A 19,602-nucleotide genomic window follows, 5' to 3' on the forward strand; every position below is an offset into this window, starting at 1 on the left:
TTGAAGGACAATAACCATCATCTTTATCATCTTCAGACACATTGTCCCGTTTTCTCGATCAAGGCAGACAGACACATTATTTGGATAAATATTTCTGAACAGTTAGCAGGGTTCAGTCCATGACAGAATATTCTGATTCTCTTTGTCCACAGTTTGTAGAGTCCATTCATCCTGATTTTAAACGATAACTCTAAAGTTTGCTCCGGTGAGTCCAAAAACATAAACACCTGTCGCCGAAATGACATTACCTGTTTCAACGCCGGGTGTTTGCAACCCAACGGGACAACCTTAATTGAACTGGCGAACTTCCCAAAGCGCAATAACTCACGCTCCAATAGCTCATTAGGAATAAACGGTGGTACATTTGAAATCGTTACCCTTGTTGACGGAGAAAAAAGCGGCGTAACTTGAATAAACATTCCTTTAAGAAGTACACCATGCTCAACCATCCGATCAACTAGACACTCTTCTTTAAGAAGTACACCATGCTCAACCATCCGATCAACTAGACACTCTTCTTTAAGAAGTACACCATGCTCAACCATACGATCAACTAGACACTCTTCTTTAAGAAGTACACCATGCTCAACCATACGATCAACTAGACACTCTTCTTTAAGAAGTACACCATGCTCAACCATACGATCAACTAGACACTCTTCTTTAAGAAGTACACCATGCTCAACCATCCGATCTACTAGACACTCTTCTTTAAGAAGTACACCATGCTCAACCATACGATCAACTAGACACTCTTCTTTAAGAAGTACACCATGCTCAACCATACGATCTACTAGACACTCTTCTTTAAGAAGTACACCATGCTCAACCATCCGATCAACTAGACACTCTTCTTTAAGAAGTACACCATGCTCAACCATCCGATCAACCAGACACTCTTCTTTAAGAAGTACACCATGCTCAACCATCCGATCAACTAGACACTCTTCTTTAAGAAGTACACCATGCTCAACCATCCGATCAACCAGACACTCTTCTTTAAGAAGTACACCATGCTCAACCATCCGATCAACTAGACACTCTTCTTTAAGAAATACCACCACAGCTTTATTCATCCGGGATGCATAAGCAATATTCTCATATCCCACCTTCTCTCCTACGGCGACCAGAAACTCCTCCACCGTGACAGCAGCTTCAGTAACACACCTAAAGCCGTGCCGAAGTGACAGGGACGGCATCCCCATTCGGGCTGCCATCCCCGCCAAAATCAGGGTAATTAAGATACGAAAAACAAAATACTTAATTCTACCACAACAACAAAAATAATAACCTTAATCATGCACAGAAGCATAGCATAGCAGAGCATAGCAAACCGAAAAAAAGTTGTGAATATCTAACTCTCCACAACACACGCACTCCTTCACTCAAACAATTCCCAGCATGCACCAATCACTCCCAGCATGCAGAGAGAGAGAGAGAGAGAGTGAGAGAGTAGAGAGAGAGAGAGTAGAGAGAGAGAGAGAGAGAGTAGAGAGAGAGAGTAGAGAGACAGTAGAGAGAGAGAGAGAGAGTAGAGAGAGAGAGAGTAGAGAGAGAGTAGAGAGACAGTAGAGAGAGAGAGAGAGAGAGAGAGAGAGAGAGAGTAGAGAGAGAGAGAGTAGAGAGAGAGAGAGAGAGAGATAGGAAGAGAGAGAGAGAGTAGAGAGAGAGAAGAGAGAGAGAGAGTGAGAGGGGGAGATTCACATAGGAACCAGGCTTGGGCTTCTTAAAGAGAGATGGGAGATTTCTGATATGTACCTCCTTTTTAAACTGCTGGCCTAGATCTTTCTGTGGAGAGGAGAGATCAAATACAGTTACAATCTGTCTGAATTGAATGGTTGTCTCATTACATTTGAGTGTACAGGACCTATTTAATTCAATTTATATGAAAAATACTGCCAGCAATTTCCAATAAAGTATAACTTATACCCTATAAGTAATATCCATTTCAACAGTCACGATGGACACATTTCAGACATTATTTTGTTATTAAATAATTCTAGGTCTTCTCTGCAGAAAATATAAGTGGAAGAACACCCCCATCTAGTGGTGGGAGGTTGTATTACCCCCACAGTGCCAGTGATGAGCTTCTTGAACTGGTCCTTCCTCTTCGTCTCTCCCACCTTGTGGGCAAAGCTGGGCTCCAGCACTGAGAATTGGAGTGAGGGTTGCATTTCAGTCCATTAAAGATTGGTTCCTAGTTCCAACACACTTCCTGGAGAATCTTGAAGACTGATGACTTCGTTGACTAATCTTTCCTTATCTCATCTAGGCCCAGCGGCCGCCTGTAAATACTTCCTGGTTCAGTATACCTTTGGGGGAGCTCATTTCATACACATCACCGGTCTCACACACACACACACATACAACGTGCACACACACACACATCACCGGTCTCACACACACACACAACGTGCACACACACAGCACCGGTGTGCATCTTTCATTCATGACAATGAAAGTAAACCTGTAACATTATCTCAGTTTAATACATGACCTCTGTTGATGATCAGTATTTCACACAACGAATAATAACGACAGGAAATAAAGATGTTTCTTTGATGATCTTTTAATGTCAGTTTGTTTCATATCTTCACATCAGCACCAATAATGACAGACGTTGTGTTGTACATGGTGTCCTCCCCGACCCAGTAGCATGTAGAACATTCACTGATAACAGTTTAACACAGAGCTCTGTAGCTCAATAGTCAGATCAATATCATGTCCTTGTTTCATGTTGTAATGCTGCAGACACTGTCAGGGACATAGACAGGTAAACGTTGACACTAGAAAAGGACATTCTGACAAGGATTCAAGTTATTCACATTTACACTAAAGTCAATAGTTAATATTAGAAGATGAGGTTTTCCTTAACCCAGCCACATTTAGGGCCCAGAGGTTTTCCTTAACTGGTGAACCAACCACATCTAGGGCCCAGAGCTTTTCCTTAACCCAGCCACATTTAGGGTCCAGAGGTTTTCCTTAACTGGTGAACCAACCACATCTAGGGCCCAGAGCTTTTCCTTAACCCAGCCACATTTAGGGTCCAGAGGTTTTCCTTAACTGGTGAACCAACCACATCTAGAACCCAGAGGTTTTCCAAAAGACGTGACCCAACCACACCTTGGGCCCAGAGGTTTTCCTTAACCCAGCCACATTTAGGGTCCAGAGGTTTCCCTTAACTGGTGAACCAACCACATCTAGGGCCCAGAGGTTTTCCTTAACTGGTGAACCAACCACATCTAGGGCCCAGAGGTTTTCCTTAACTGGTGAACCAACCACATCTAGGGCCCAGAGGTTTTCCTAAAGACGTGATCCAACCACACCTTGGGCCCAGAGGTTTTCCTTAAGATGGGACCAGGAACCACCCTAGTCATGGCCCTAAATGTATTACATTTAGAATTGTTCTACAAACACAATTAGTTGCTCCACATTAACAAACATCAACTCAGCATCGCGATGAAAAATATAATATGTACAGAGGGATCTGTTTGCAGAACAAGAGTTTTTTTAACAAAAAGTAAACATATGAGTTTGCAGAACAATTATTTTGTCGTTTTCCACATAATTTCATGCAATTCTACAGAACATAATAAATTGGGTCTCCCTGGAGGTCAGGGCCCCTGGGCACGTACCCTGCATGCACAGTTAGTAATTCAGTCATGATGACTAGTTTAGATAGCTGGCTAGATTAACTAGACTAATTAACCAATACAGAATGTTTAACTGACATGGGCTGACACCTCTGATTGGCAGATCTGAACACCAGTGCTTTTGGCATCACCAGTGCTTTTGGCATCACCAGCTGATCCAATAGTGAAGTACGGGTAGAGAGTCTCAGTGAATGTGTCTTTATAAGTGTAGATGAGTGTCATGTCTTTGGAGTCGTAGAAGGACACCTCCCCCTGGTCGTAGTCCAGCTGAACTCTGATCCTCTGGGGTTTCTTCTTCAGGAGGAGGGTCCCTCCCTTTCCATTATTATACTTACCACTCCTCAGCCGTATAGCCCAGACTCCATTCTTTGGTGATGCTTTCACCTCCCCCTTCCTGTCAACTGACTCTTTAGCCATGCCCAGGTTCCAGTCAGGATGGTCCCCCACCTCCACCTCCCAGCTGTGTTTACCTGAGCTGAACCCCTTAGAGCCCAGAACATGTTGATACTTCATGAATCTCTCTGGGTTGTCAGGGAGCTGATGCTTTGGGCCAGTTCGACTCACACTGGTCAGATCAGACAGACAGAGCCAGGAGGATGCAGTGTTGGGATCCAGAATCACAGGAGCTTCAGAACAAAGAGATATTCCACACATTATACCATGTAGTCTCTTTTCATATACACTAACAATACTACTTCAAACAGACTACTTAATTAAATCTATCTTACATTATTCTAGATCATGTCCTCTCCTATCCAGTACTCACTGTGTTTGATGATCTCCTTCATCTTCTCCCAGACTCTGAACTTCAGGTTTCCCAGGTGTTTTGCCACATCTATCAGCCCCCCTGACACCAGCTGTGGATCTGGCATTGTGCACTGGGCTCTGGAATAACATTCAGGAGTCAGAATGTCTGTGGGGTTGGGTTCACAACCACAGAGAAGAGAGATGAGAAGCAGATCACTTACCTTTCCTTCGTGGTCCTGAAGTTCTGGAAAGTAGAGTATATAGTCATCAATATTATTAATTTATCTATACATCTTTGAGTTCATTTATAATGAGCTGTCCTTACCTGCAGGAATGAGATGTCTTCATCTTTCAGCTCCCCCTCTATGGCTCTGATTGTGTCTGAAAGTGATGATATCTCTCTGTTCATCTGCTCAATCTTCTCCTTCATCTTCTGACTCTTCTGCTTCTCTTCCTCTTTCAGAGCAGCTATCCTGGCCTCCTCTTCCTCTCGTAGAAACTGGTGAAGTCTCTCAAACTCCGCCTTAATCTGCTTCTCTGTGTGCTGGGCCTGGCTCTGGAGACAGTGAGAAGAATACATCATTCTACAATTATTATCAGAATTAAGTCCTACATGTAGGCTACAATTGAAACAATACATCTTGTACTATTGTAACTTTACATAATTTATACGAACCTTAATGTGCACTGCAGTTTGATCACAGGTTTGTTTAACTTTATTAAAGATCTTCAGCTTCTCCTGTAAGGGCTTCAGGTCAGTCTGGAGTTCCTCCTGGAATGAGACAGAACCTCACTGAGGAGACAACCTCTGGACTCTCTTTATAGGAGAGAACGTGTCTTCACTGCAACTTAACGTTTTTATGTCATGAATCGTGTTCTGGAGGCAGCTCTACGGAGTGGTCACTAGCTGGCACAGCCACAACGTCATAAAATCTGATTTTAAACCTAACCCTAACCTTAACCACACTGATTACTCTAATGTCTAACCCATCCTCGGATGGGGCCACAGTGTCTCCTGACCCCTCCTGTCTCAGCCTCCAGTATTTATGCTGCAGTAGTTTATGTGTCGGGGGGCTGGGGTCAGTTTGTTATATCTGGAGTACTTCTCCTGTCCTATTCGGTGTCCTGTGTGAATCTAAGTGTGCGTTCTCTAATTCTCTCCTTCTCTCTTTCTTTCTCTCTCTCGGAGGACCTGAGCCCTAGGACCATGCCCCAGGACTACCTGACATGATGACTCCTTGCTGTCCCCAGTCCACCTGGCCATGCTGCTGTTCCAGTTTCAACTGACCTGAGCCCTAGGACCATGCCCCAGGACTACCTGACATGATGACTCCTTGCTGTCCCCAGTCCACCTGGCCATGCTGCTGCTCCCGTTTCAACTTCCACCTGACTGTCCTGCTGCTCCAGTTTCAACTGTTCTGCCTTATTATTATTCGACCATGCTGGTCATTTATGAACATTTGAACATCTTGGCCATGTTCTGTTATAATCTCCACCCGGCACAGCCAGAAGAGGACTGGCCACCCCACATAGCCTGGTTCCTCTCTAGGTTTCTTCCTAGGTATTGGCCTTTCTAGGGAGTTTTTCCTAGCCACCGTGCTTCTACACCTGCATTGCTTGCTGTTTGGGGTTTTAGGCTGGGTTTCTGTACAGCACTTTGAGATATCAGCTGATGTACGAAGGGCTATATAAATACATTTGATTTGATTTGATTTAACCACACTGATTACTCTAATGTCTAACCTTAACCACACTGATTACTCTAATGTCTAACCTTAACCACACTGATTACTCTAATGCCTAACCTTAACCACACTGATTACTCTAATGTCTAACCTTAACCACACTGCTGACTATAATGACTAACCTTAACCACACTGCTGACTATAATGTCTAACCTTAACCTCAAACTAAGACCAAAAAGCAAATGTTTGTTTTAATTCATTTTTAAAACAATTTTGCCATTGCAGCTGGCTCATCTAGTGGAAATCACTCAGTTCTGCCTCCAGGGAAAGATTCATCTTTCATTCATGACAATGAAAGTAAACCTGTAACTGTACAGTTTATCTCTATCACTGCAGAGTCATTTGTTTTAAGTTTCATGGTCAGAGATACACTATACGTTTTCACTCAGGATCTCAAACACTTCAATTTCATACCAAACAGTGATTTATAATGTATCAGAATCTGAAATTCACAATTATTCAGTCAACACAATGTGTAGAACATCTATTATCTAAATGAGTCAGACTCATTAATAAAACATTGATAACTTCATGTTCATTGTTTGAGTATTGCTGTATCACATATTTTCTATCAGAATCTTCCTCCTACCTTGTGATCCTGTACAGCCTCATCTACAGGGATACAGTCATGATCTTTATGTTTCCTTGAGACCTGACACACCAAACAGATGGGCTCTTTATCCTCCAGACAGAACAGACTGAGTTTCTCACTGTGTTGACTGCAGAGCACCTTGGACCCTGTGGTTGGATCTGTCTGTCTCCTTTCCCGTAAGGCCTCACACAGGTTCTTTAGAGAAAGGTTTGTATGGGGATGATCCTTAGACGATCGTCTCCTGCAAACTGGACATTCCCGAGATTCCTTGTCTTTCCAGCATTCCTTTAGACAGGCTTGGCAGAAGCTGTGGCTGCATGACAACATGACAGGATCCTTAAAGATGTCAAGGCACACCGTACAGGAGAAATCCTCCTCTGGGAGAGACAAACTAGAAGCCATTTTCTCACACGATGTCACTCCCTGTCCTGGTATGAGATGTGAAAGTTACTTTCACTTTTAACAAATTAATCTCTTAAACGGACACATTCAAATGTAAATTAAGCTGAATGTAAAGTTCACCATCTTGATGATATTACCTTGTATTGGTTGGTTTAACAGCCTGATATTCCAGAACTATCTAAATAAAATCCCAGTGTTGTTGCGTGTCAGACAGACGTGAGTCCTGGAGAGTTATTAAAGTCACAGCACTGACATGAACTTTAGTCATCATGTGACTCGGGGGTGGAGTTTACTGTGAACCTGGGAATACCTGTTTGAATATTTAACCTGCACCCAAGAACAAACAGGGCCAATGACAGAGGACTTCTGTCCTGTATGTTTAATTCTCTCTGTAAACTAGTATTATTGACCTGCACAGCTTTACCATCAACAACATTACTAAAATCATCTTTATATTTCTAATCCATGTTATAACATAAATTATAACATCTGCCATTTCAATTGACTTAAAAGTCTTTTTTATTTAAAAGCAGAAAAGTCTAAACAGTACAAGTGTCTTAAATATTTGTTCTCTGAACAAGTACAGATAGTTTTTGCCTTAATATTGAGTGAATGAATAAAACATGGTCAAGTGAAAGAACTATCCATCATTGACAGGGTGAGGAGATTTATAAGGGTCATTTAAAAGAAAAATCTTTGTCTGCTTGTTTATGTAACTTGGAGAGTCAATGTTTTTATGGCATCTTCAGTGTATTTCATTTGGAGCATTTGGAGAAATGGGCAGGTCTCAAAACCAAATTAATGGGAAACAGACAGGTAGGCAGCACATAAACTTGAGTTACAGTAGTTGCTGCCTATCTCCTAGTACTAGTGACGATATGAGCTGTGTAAATGCAGTTCGTTGTTACCATTTAAACCTTCAGGGTTTACGGCAACAGTCATGTCCTCTTGAAGGACAATAACCATCATCTTCAGACACATTGTCCCATTTTCTCGATCAAGGCAGACAGACACATTATTTGGATAAATATGTATGACCAGTAAGCAGGGTTCAGTCCATAACAGAATATTCTGATTCTCTTTGTCCACAGTTTGTAGAGTCCATTAATCCTACTGTTGACCAATAGGATAGAGACGTTGTACCCTTGATGAACCAATCCTTCAGGAGTAAAATTCCACTGGGGAGGGTAGAAAGTGTGTGTGTGTGTGTGTGTTAGTCCAGTCTGAGAGCCTCTCTGTGCTGTTATGTTCTCCTAGATGTTGTCCTGTGTTGGGGAGAAGAGAGCTGCTAGAGATCCAGTCTCACTGGGCTCCACAATGTCCCTTTTCTCCAGCTTGGGCTTCTTTAAGAGAGATGGGAGATTTCTGATATGTACCTCCTTTTTAAACTGCTGGCCCAGAGCTTTCTGTGGAGAGGAGAGATCAAATACAGTTACAATCTGTCTGGATTGAATGGTTGTCTCATTACATTTGAGTGTACAGGACCTATGTAATTCAATTTATACGAAAAATACTGCCAGCATTTACTAATATAAGTGTAACTTATATCCTGTAAGTAATATCCATTTCAACAGTCACATTTCAGACATTATTTTGTTATTAAATAATTCTAGGTCTTCTTTGCAGAAAACATAAGTTGAAGAACACCCCCATCTAGTGGTGGGAGGTTGTATTACCCCCACAGTGCCAGTGATGAGCTTCTTGAACTGGTCCTTCATCTTCTTCTCTCCCACCTTGTGGGCAGAGCTGGGCTCCAGCACTGAGAAGTGGAGTGAGGGTTGCATTTATTTCTATTAAAGATTGGTTCCTAGTTCCAACACACTTCCTGGAGAATCTTGAAGACTGATGACATCGTTGACTAATCTTTCCTTAGCTCATCTAGGCGCAGTGGCCACCTGTAAATACTTCCTGGTTCAGTATACCTTTGGGGGAGCCCATTTCATACACATCACCGGTCTCACACAGCACTGGTCCACAACTCTATATCTCAGCAGCAGAGAAGAATAAACAGTGAAAAAGTCATTATATTTATTCCTGCCTCCTGTTGAGTTCCCAGGACTAGACAGATGAGGAGGGAAGGAAAGCAGATTGGATGTTGAAAGACCTTGTTTGAATTGAGCATAATTATTATTACCAGAACTGGAATCTGAGAGTGGGATGGATTCAAATCAAACACACTCACCTGATGCTCACACAAGAACAGATGACAACACACATGTTCATATGTACATATACAGTACATATAAACAGCTACACAAATGTGCACATGAATCCACATGCTAACACACATGGTGCATTTAAGAAACACACACACTCCTATGTGTTGGGTAGAGAGCCAGAGAAGCAGTGATTGTAGCTGCAGAGCCATTTGTTGTGGACCTGTTTGGGCTGCAGGACAGGACACAGTGATGGAGGTAGAGCTCAGAGATCCTCACTGTGGGGACAAGCTGCTCATTTCAGTAACAACTGTTTTCCTGTTACGAATCCATTTTGCCCCGACAGTCTAGGGGGGGGGATGGTAACGAGACCCGTAACATAACTCATGCAAATTATAGTGAAAAAGTAAAAAGTGAGAACGAAACAACCACGACAACTTAAATCTACCGTCAAACTCAGGGTTTATTAATGAACACACAGTAATGGGGGGGGGGGGGGGGGGGGGGGGGGGGGGGGGGGGGGGGGGGAGCAGGAAAAGGGGCTGAGCTGGACCAAAGGAAAGAAACAATAAGTATTCAAAAACACCCCTAAGCTAGACTAGCCCAGTTCAACAACAGCTAACTAACCAAAAATACAGTGGGTGGTCCGCCCAGTTCTAACTAGTGTATTTAACAAAGTTTACCTACGGGTAGTGTATGCCCATGGGCGACTTATCTTGGTTCCCCCTTTTCCCACCAGCAAACAAACACCATAACCAAAAACAATACTCACAGGTGAGGACAAAGTGCTATGTAGTTGCTCAAACAAAAGAGAGGTCAATACATAAAGCGAGTGTGAAACAGAGACCTACTGACATGGCTTTTACAGAGAGATTGAGCTCCACAGCAAACAACTGACAGGGTTTTTAAACCAAGGGAAAGGAACGGTGATTGGGTAGGAAACAGGAGGAGGTGTTTCTTCTGATTGGTGACTGATTGGGAAGTGATGATTTTCACCTGTGAGGGGAGAAGAAGAGAAAAGAAACACACTCACAGGATGCACACAGGATACTTGTATCCGTAACATCCTTAATGAACACTGATCCTCATTAGAAACAAATGAACAGAGCAGACCCCCAACCTTCAACCTTAAAACCAGTACTGTGTCACGTCTGTCCATCTGCCTGTCAGTCTGTCTGCCTCCAAACACAGTTTAATGGTTGAGCATGCTGTTATTCTGTTGGTTAAATGTCCCTGTAAATTCAACCAGGGACTGTATTTTATTTATTTAATTTGACCTTTATTTAACCTGGCAAGTCAGTTAAGAATAAATTATTATTTTCAATGATGTCCTAGGACCAGTGGGTTAACTGCCTTTTCAGGAGCAGAACACAGATGTTTTACCTTGTCAACTCAGGGATTTGCTCTTACAACCTTCCGTTTACTAATCTAACACTCTAACCACCTGCCACCCCAAAGTATAACAGGCAGGTAACTAGAGGTCTAGTTGAGAGTGTCAGCATAACCAGATTCCACAGCATATGGAAGTGACAGCTGTGAGAGTCACAGGCCAGGATACAGGATGCAGGAGAGAAGAGAGGGATGTAGAGGACAGAGAGTCGTAGGGATACAGAGAGTGAGAGAGAGGATGTATGAAGAGACAAAGCTGTCCCATAGAGAGAGGAGCAATATGCAGAAAGAGAGAGAGAAGAGAGACACGATGGTGGTCTCCGTTTTGTCAGGGGACTCGTCTGAAGTCTGAACCGTGGATATGGCAACTTCTGCATGTAGCGTCCAAAACCGTTTAGGCCAACAAACTAATGTGACCCCACCGGTAAGAGAAATATTTTAAATGTCATTATAAATCAAATAGTTAAATGATCCATAGTTTGACCATCTTAAAATAATTCCATCTGACAGCTGAGAATGAAGCCAAGGTCCTCAAATTGACTTCATCCGCAAAAGATAGGAATCTAGACCAAACATCTGTCATGAGAAGCCTCCTCTGGCCTGTTACACACACCAAAACACACACACACACACACACACACACACACACACACACACCACACACACACACACACACACACACAACACACACACACACACACGACACACACACACACACACACACACTACACACACACACACACACACACACACAGTACTGACCCCTCTACTCACAGGGTATCTATGGAGAGGTGGTAGTGGTATACAGGTACTGACCCCTCTACACACAGGGTTATCTATGGAGAGGTGTTAGTAGTTTCTAGTACTGACCCCTCTACACACAGGGTTATCTATGGATAGGTTTATAGTACTGACCCCTCTACACACAGGGTTATCTATGGAGAGGTGTAGTAGTTTATAGTACTGACCCCTCTACACACAGGGTTATCTATGGAGAGGTGTATAGTACTGACCCCTCTACACACAGTGTTATCTATGGAGAGGTATAGTGGTGTATATCTGACCCCTCTACACATAGGGTTATCTATGGAGAGGTGTAGTTTTGTATAGTACTGAACCCTCTACACACAGTGTTATCTATGGAGAGGTGTATAGTACTGACCCCTCTACACACAGGGTTATCTATGGAGAGGTGTATAGTACTGACCCCTCTACACACAGGGTTATCTATGGAGAGGTGTATAGTACTGACCCCTCTACACACAGGGTTATCTATGGATAGGTGTATAGTACTGACCCCTCTACACACAGGGTTATCTATGGAGAGGTGTATAGTACTGACCCCTCTACACACAGGGTTATCTATGGAGAGGTGTAGTGGTGTATAATACTGACCCCTCTACACACAGGGTTATCTATGGAGAGGTGTATAGTACTGACCCCTCTACACACAGGGTTATCTATGGAGAGGTGTAGTGGTGTATAGTACTGACCCCTCTACACACAGGGTTATCTATGTAGAGGTGTAGTGGTGTATAATACTGACCCCTCTACACACAGGGTTATCTATCAAGGGGTGTATAGTACTGACCCCTCTACACACAGGGTTATCTATGTAGAGGTGTAGTGGTGTATAATACTGACCCCTCTACACACAGGGTTATCTATGTAGAGGTGTATAGTACTGACCCCTCTACACACAGGGTTATCTATGTAGAGGTGTAGTGGTGTATAGTACTGACCACTAAAGCTGATGTTCTCTTTCTCCTCTCTGTCCAATGTGTTTCTTGTTCCTGGAGTCACCAGTCTACTGCTGCCCTTTCAGTTGATCTACACATGTTGTTATGACTTATGTCACGTTACTAATGATAATCTGAGTGAGAGTGACTAACAGAATCAATGGGGCCCCCCAGAGGTCAGGGCAGGGAGGAGGGGTGTCAGATGTTGTAGGTCATTTTACATTACTATACATTTACTGCATTTGTTTAGTAAGTTGAGACCCTGACTGAGTGTTTCATTAGAAAACATAACAGAGGTCTGGACCTACTGGAGATGTCCTCATATGTAGTTACTGCCCTGCCCATCTTACTTCATCACTGACTAGATGGTGAGCCCAGGAGGGGGACAGAACATTTGTGGGGAAAGGCTACAAGTTGCTGATAAGGTACACACACACACACACACACACACAATGTAGTGGAAATTCTAATCAATAATGAAGAGCGACAAGGTCTATCATCAATAAGGATATTACTTTATTATAAACTTGTAATAACGAAAGCACAGAGCAATAACGATGGCTGGTCGACCCAACATGGTGACTGTTGGGTTGAGAGCCCTGAGACAAAGGATACAAAGACCTTTTATAGCAAAGATACACCCCCTTAGTCTACATGATAAACAACAGATGTGTGGAATGTGTCACAAGGTTTGGATTCATATTAAATGTATTAATAATTAACAGCAGACAGTATCTGCTGTAAAGACTGTTCTCATTGTGAGTAAACCAGGGTCTGGTCCCCAAAACAGGGTTCCTCTCATAAGTATCTATACCCGAGCCATCTATCCCTGGTACCTTCCAGTCAAACCGGAGCAATCTCCCTCACATGAATGGATGGTAAATCTACGGTCAGCATTAAGTCCCAGAGGTCCAACTCAGAAGAACACACACAGACGAGAGTTCTAAAACACCATTCTACTCCAGAAAACAACCATTTGATAACCATTATAATCTAGTAATTTCACCCACAACAACAACACACACACAACCTCATTGGGATGACATCACTGTCAGAGACACCTCTGATTGGCAGATCTGAACACCAGTGCTTTTCACATCACCAGCTGAATCAATATAGAAGTACGGGTAGAGAGTCTCAGTGAATGTGTCTTTATAAGTGTAGATGAGTGTCATGTCTATGGAGTCGTAGAAGGACACCTCCCCCTGGTCGTAGTCGGGCTGAACTCTGATCCTCTGGGGTTTCTTCTTCAGGAGGAGGGTCTCTCCCTTTCCATTAGCATACTTACCACTATCCTGCCGTATAGCCCAGACTCCATTCTTTGGTGATGCATGCCGCTCCCCCTTCCTGTCAACTGACTCTTTAGCCACGCCCATAATCCAGTCAGGATGATCCCCCACCTCCACCTCCCAGCTGTGTTTACCTGAGCTGAACCCCTTAGAGCCCAGAATATCTGCATACTTCATGAATCTCTCAGGGCTGTCAGGGACCTGCTGCTCTGGGTCAGTTTGACTCACACTGGTCAGATCATCAGACAGACAGAGCCAGGAGGATGCAGTGTTGGGATCCAGAATCACAGGAGCTTCAGAACAAAGAGATATTCCACACATTATACCATGTAGTCTCTTTCATATACACTAACAATACTACTTCAAACAGACTACTTAATTAAATCTATCTTACATTATTCTAGATCATGTCCTCTCCTATCCAGTACTCACTGTGTTTGATGATCTCCTTCATCTTCTCCCAGACTCTGAACTTCAGGTTTCCCAGGTGTTTGGCCACATCTATCAGCCCCCCTGACACCAGCTGTGGATCTGGCATTGTGCACTGGGCTCTGGAATAACATTCAGGAGTCAGACTGTCTGTGGGGTTGGGTTCACAACCACAGAGAAGAGAGATGAGAAGCAGATCACTTACCTTTTCTTCGTGGTCCTGAAGTTCTGGAAAGTAGAGTATATAGTCATCAATATTATTGATTTATCTATACATCTTTGAGTTCATTTATAATGTATGTCTGAGAGAGAGCCGTCCTTACCTGCAGGAATGAGATGTCTTCATCTTTCAGCTCCCCCTCTATGGCTCTGATTGTGTCTGAAAGTGATGATATCTCTCTGTTCATCTGCTCAATCTTCTCCTTCATCTTCTGACTCTTCTGCTTCTCTTCCTCTTTCAGAGCAGCTATCCTGGCCTCCTCTTCCTCTCGTAGAAACTGGTGAAGTCTCTCAAACTCCGCCTTAATCTGCTTCTGTGTGCTGGGCCTGGATCTGGAGACAGTGAGAAGAATACATCATTCTACAATTATTATCAAAATTAAGTCCTACATGTAGGCTACAATTGAAACAATACATCTTGTACTATTGTAACTTTACATAATTTATACGAACCTTAATGTGCACTGCAGTTTGATCACAGGTTTGTTTAACTTTATTAAAGATCTTCAGCTTCTCCTGTAAGGGCTTCAGGTCAGTCTGGAGTTCCTCCTGGAATGAGACAGAACCTCACTGAGGAGACAACCTCTGGACTCTCTTTATAGGAGAGAACGTGTCTTCACTGCAACTTAACGTTTTTATGTCATGAATCGTGTTCTGGAGGCAGCTCTACGGAGTGGTCACTAGCTGGCACAGCCACAACGTCATAAAATCTGATTTTAAACCTAACCCTAACCTTAACCACACTGATTACTCTAATGTCTAACCCATCCTCGGATGGGGCCACAGTGTCTCCTGACCCCTCCTGTCTCAGCCTCCAGTATTTATGCTGCAGTAGTTTATGTGTCGGGGGGCTGGGGTCAGTTTGTTATATCTGGAGTACTTCTCCTGTCCTATTCGGTGTCCTGTGTGAATCTAAGTGTGCGTTCTCTAATTCTCTCCTTCTCTCTTTCTTTCTCTCTCTCGGAGGACCTGAGCCCTAGGACCATGCCCCAGGACTACCTGACATGATGACTCCTTGCTGTCCCCAGTCCACCTGGCCATGCTGCTGTTCCAGTTTCAACTGACCTGAGCCCTAGGACCATGCCCCAGGACTACCTGACATGATGACTCCTTGCTGTCCCCAGTCCACCTGGCCATGCTGCTGCTCCAGTTTCAACTTCCACCTGACTGTCCTGCTGCTCCAGTTTCAACTGTTCTGCCTTATTATTATTCGACCATGCTGGTCATTTATGAACATTTGAACATCTTGGCCATGTTCTGTTATAATCTCCACCCGGCACAGCCAGAAGAGGACTGGCCACCCCACATAGCCTGGTTCCTCTCTAGGTTTCTTCCTAGGTATTGGCCTTTCTAGGGAGTTTTTCCTAGCCACCGTGCTTCTACACCTGCATTGCTTGCTGTTTGGGGTTTTAGGCTGGGTTTCTGTACAGCACTTTGAGATATCAGCTGATGTACGAAGGGCTATATAAATACATTTGATTTGATTTGATTTAACCACACTGATTACTCTAATGTCTAACCTTAACCACACTGATTACTCTAATGTCTAACCTTAACCACACTGATTACTCTAATGCCTAACCTTAACCACACTGATTACTCTAATGTCTAACCTTAACCACACTGCTGACTATAATGACTAACCTTAACCACACTGCTGACTATAATGTCTAACCTTAACCTCAAACTAAGACCAAAAAGCAAATGTTTGTTTTCATTCATTTTTAAAACAATTTTGCCATTGCAGCTGGCTCATCTAGTGGAAATCACTCAGTTCTGCCTCCAGGGAAAGATTCATCTTTCATTCATGACAATGAAAGTAAACCTGTAACTGTACAGTTTATCTCTATCACTGCAGAGTCATTTGTTTTAAGTTTCATGGTCAGAGATACACTATACGTTTTCACTCAGGATCTCAAACACTTCAATTTCATACCAAACAGTGATTTATAATGTATCAGAATCTGAAATTCACAATTATTCAGTCAACACAATGTGTAGAACATCTATTATCTAAATGAGTCAGACTCATTAATAAAACATTGATAACTTCATGTTCATTGTTTGAGTATTGCTGTATCACATATTTTCTATCAGAATCTTCCTCCTACCTTGTGATCCTGTACAGCCTCATCTACAGGGATACAGTCATGATCTTCATGTTTCCTTGAGACCTGACACACCAAACAGATGGGCTCTTTATCCTCCAGACAGAACAGACAGAACAGAGTTTCTCACTGTGTTGACTGCAGAACACCTTGGACCCTGTGGTTGGATCTGTCTGTCTCCTTTCCCGTAAGGCCTCACACAGGTTCTTTAGAGAAAGGTTTGTATGGGGATGATCCTTAGACGATCGTCTCCTGCAAACTGGACATTCCCGAGATTCCTTGTCTTTCCAGCATTCCTTTAGACAGGCTTGGCAGAAGCTGTGGCTGCATGACAACATGACAGGATCCTTAAAGATGTCAAGGCACACCGTACAGGAGAAATCCTCCTCTGGGAGAGACAAACTAGAAGCCATTTTCTCACACGATGTCACTCCTTGTCCTGGTATGAGATCTGAAAGTTACTTTCACTTTCACTTTTAAAAACGTCCTCTCTTGAAGGGACACGTTATTCAAAGCAAGTGAAGGTGCATGTAAAGTTCACCGTCTTGATGATATTACCTTGTATTGGTTGGTTTAACAGCCTGATATTCCAGAACAATCTAAATAAAATCCCAGTGTTGTTGCGTGTCAGACAGACGTGAGTCCTGGAGAGTTATTAAAGTCACAGCACTGACATGAACTTTAGTCATCATGTGACTCGGGGGTGGAGTTTCAATATCCTCACATCCCGTTTGAATATTTAACATGCACCCAAGTACAAACAGGACCAATGACAGTGGATTTAGACACTGAGCACTTTTGTCCTGTATGTTTTATTCTCTCTAACTGTAAATAAAAAATGTTTACAACACGGCTAGAACATTTTCTAAATAATCCTTATATTTGTAGACCATTGCATAACACAGCAAATGGTAAAATCAACCATTTAAATTGACTTTCTACTTTTGTCTAAAAACAGCAAAATAGAAAAAACACTACAATTTTAAATAGTTTGTCCCCTGATTGAGGCTTGTAGATATTTTCACATGTATATAATGTCACCTTCAAAACAGATTTATAAAATATGAGCTCTCCCCTAGTCAGTCAGTTATTACAAACAATAATGTCTGATAAAACTTGTTGCAGCCAACTATCCCTTTAACCTAAGAGGAATGTAGTGCTGGTTTCTCATCAGTTCATAGCTGGGAGAACAAGAACAAACAAACATAAAGTCACATTAATGACAGTTCTACTTCATCCATCAACAGAGTAATGATTCTGTACAAAACCTTGACTTGATGACAGCTCTCCTTATACAGATACTCTGAAGTCTCCCACCTCAGAAATGCTCACTGGATTCCATTCAGGTTCTTCTGGCACAAAATTGCTGCTGTTGTTTAGCACCGTAGAGATAGATAGAGGACTCATCATGGGTATCATCACCCTTTGGGCATTGCCATCATCCACCATTTTAAAATAGGAATCTCCACCCAGTTGACTACTTAAAACTATGTGTTGTAGCCTCAATTCTCAAAGCTGTCAGACGCTATAATGACATAGATATAAAGATGAGTCTTCTATCAATCTCTATGTTTAGCAGCCAGGTGGATGGCCCACGTTAGAGGAGATACCAAAACACAATGCAAGTTAAATGTGTTGTGCTAGTGAGGATATGAGCTGTGTAAATGCAATGTGTTGTTACCATTTACAACCTGCAGGGTTTATGGCAACAGTCATGTCCTCTTGAAGGACAATAACCATCATCTTTATCATCTTCAGACACATTGTCCCGTTTTCTCGATCAAGGCAGACAGACACATTATTTGGATAAATATTTCTGAACAGTTAGCAGGGTTCAGTCCATGACAGAATATTCTGATTCTCTTTGTCCACAGTTTGTAGAGTCCATTCATCCTACTGTTGACCAATAGGATGTCAAGGCACACCGTACAGGAGAAATCCTCCTCTGGGAGAGACGGACTAGAAGCCATTTTCTCACACGATGTCACTCCCTGTCCTGGTATGATATCTGAAAGTTACTTTAACTTTTAATAACTTACTCTATTAAAGGGGCCCTTTTTTAAATGTAATAAGGCTAGGCGTCCCGCTATAGCGGACAACTTCCGGTGAAACTGGAGGGCGCGCAGTTCAAATAAATAATCATGAAGATTATGGATATTAAACATTTAGGTACATATAAGTGTCTTATATCGGCTGAAAGCGTAAATTCTTGTTAATCTAACTGCACTGTCTGATTTACAGTAGCTTTTACAGCTAAAACATGACATGAGATTGTTTTAGGACAGCGCCCAACATCAAAATATTTTTCCACCGGAACAGGTTTCATAAATTCACATTTAACGATTAAATATTCACTTTTTGAAAATCTTCCTCTGATTTGTCATCCAAAGGGCCCTAGCTATAACATGTAGTGTTGATTTGTTAGATAAAATCCTTCTTTATATCCCAAACAGTCTGTTTAGTTGGCACCATCGATTTGAGTAGTCGTCGTTCAACTTGCAGAGAAAGGAATCCGAAAATCTACCCCTAAACTTTGTTTCAACAAGTCAAAATACATTTCTATTTACTCCTCAGATACCCTTAAATGTAATCAGACTATAATATTTATTTTGGAAGGAAGTATGTTCAATTGGAAACCGATTTTAGCAGATGCGCACACAAACACAAATTTCGAAGACAGTGCCCCTCTACTTAAACTGATATTTCGTATTTGAAGTTACAAGTCTGAAACCTTGAACATAGACTGCTGACACCCTGTGGAAGCCAAACGAATTGCATCCAGGGAACTAATTTTCAATATGACCTCTCTCTTGAATATCTAAGAGGATGGTCAGTCAGTCTCCTACCATATCTATGGTGTTACACTCCCCAACATTACTTTAACATTTCTACACATTTCAAAGTGTTTTCTTTCCAATTGTAATTATATGCATATCCTGGTTTCAGGGCCTGAGTAACAGGCCACTCTGGGTGGAGTTTCACCCTTCTGAATACATGCACCCATGTATTCAAACAGGACCAATGACAGTGGATTTACACACTGAGCACCTTTGTCCTGTATGTTTTATTCTAAATCAAATCAAATGTATTTATATAGCCCTTCGTACATCAGCTGATATCTCAAAGTGCTGTAC

The 19,602-nt window shown here is 42.4% G+C and overlaps 2 protein-coding genes and 1 pseudogene across 4 annotated transcripts; all 3 read right to left on the reverse strand.

Annotated features, from left to right (window-relative positions):
* Positions 1 to 2,553: 2,553 nt before the first annotated feature.
* On the reverse strand, positions 2,554 to 17,155 carry LOC116357443 (nuclear factor 7, brain-like). 2 transcript variants are annotated; one of them, XM_031804680.1, is made up of 7 exons: positions 16,895 to 17,155; positions 6,735 to 7,152; positions 5,077 to 5,172; positions 4,726 to 4,956; positions 4,622 to 4,644; positions 4,420 to 4,538; positions 2,554 to 4,279 (listed from the first exon to the last, which is right to left on the reverse strand). In XM_031804680.1, the coding sequence occupies exons 2-7, from the start codon at positions 7,137 to 7,139 to the stop codon at positions 3,723 to 3,725; spliced, it is 1,431 nt and encodes a 476-aa protein (XP_031660540.1). In that variant the 5' UTR covers positions 7,140 to 7,152; positions 16,895 to 17,155; the 3' UTR covers positions 2,554 to 3,722. The 2 variants fall into 2 exon arrangements, with proteins under 2 accessions (XP_031660540.1, XP_031660539.1); XM_031804679.1 differs by lacking the exon at positions 16,895 to 17,155 and adding an exon at positions 7,277 to 7,435 and having other exon boundaries at positions 6,735 to 7,165.
* Positions 8,128 to 10,187, reverse strand: LOC116357446 (exportin-5-like). 2 transcript variants are annotated; one of them, XM_031804683.1, is made up of 4 exons: positions 10,068 to 10,187; positions 9,062 to 9,119; positions 8,816 to 8,898; positions 8,128 to 8,545 (listed from the first exon to the last, which is right to left on the reverse strand). In XM_031804683.1, the coding sequence occupies exons 2-4, from the start codon at positions 9,075 to 9,077 to the stop codon at positions 8,393 to 8,395; spliced, it is 252 nt and encodes an 83-aa protein (XP_031660543.1). In that variant the 5' UTR covers positions 9,078 to 9,119; positions 10,068 to 10,187; the 3' UTR covers positions 8,128 to 8,392. The 2 variants fall into 2 exon arrangements, with proteins under 2 accessions (XP_031660543.1, XP_031660544.1); XM_031804684.1 differs by having other exon boundaries at positions 9,062 to 9,125; positions 10,068 to 10,184.
* LOC109870478 (tripartite motif-containing protein 35-like) lies at positions 12,918 to 16,910 on the reverse strand (annotated as a pseudogene).
* Positions 17,156 to 19,602: the final 2,447 nt, after the last annotated feature.

Source organism: Oncorhynchus kisutch, linkage group LG25, assembly GCF_002021735.2.
Source record: "Oncorhynchus kisutch isolate 150728-3 linkage group LG25, Okis_V2, whole genome shotgun sequence".
Taxonomy (NCBI): domain Eukaryota; kingdom Metazoa; phylum Chordata; class Actinopteri; order Salmoniformes; family Salmonidae; genus Oncorhynchus; species Oncorhynchus kisutch.

Coding starts and splice junctions, on each gene's coding strand:
- LOC116357443 (XM_031804680.1), bottom strand. CDS start 7,139: ATGGCTTCTAGTTTGTCTCTCCCAGAGGAGGATTTCTCCTGTACGGTG. Junction 5,173..6,734: donor AGGCTGTACAGGATCACAAG/GTAGGAGGAAGA, acceptor GTCTCATTCCAG/GAGGAACTCCAGACTGACCT. Junction 4,280..4,419: donor GAAGGAGATCATCAAACACA/GTGAGTACTGGA, acceptor TTTGTTCTGAAG/CTCCTGTGATTCTGGATCCC.
- LOC116357446 (XM_031804683.1), bottom strand. Junction 8,546..8,815: donor TCATCACTGGCACTGTGGGG/GTAATACAACCT, acceptor TCCTCTCCACAG/AAAGCTCTGGGCCAGCAGTT.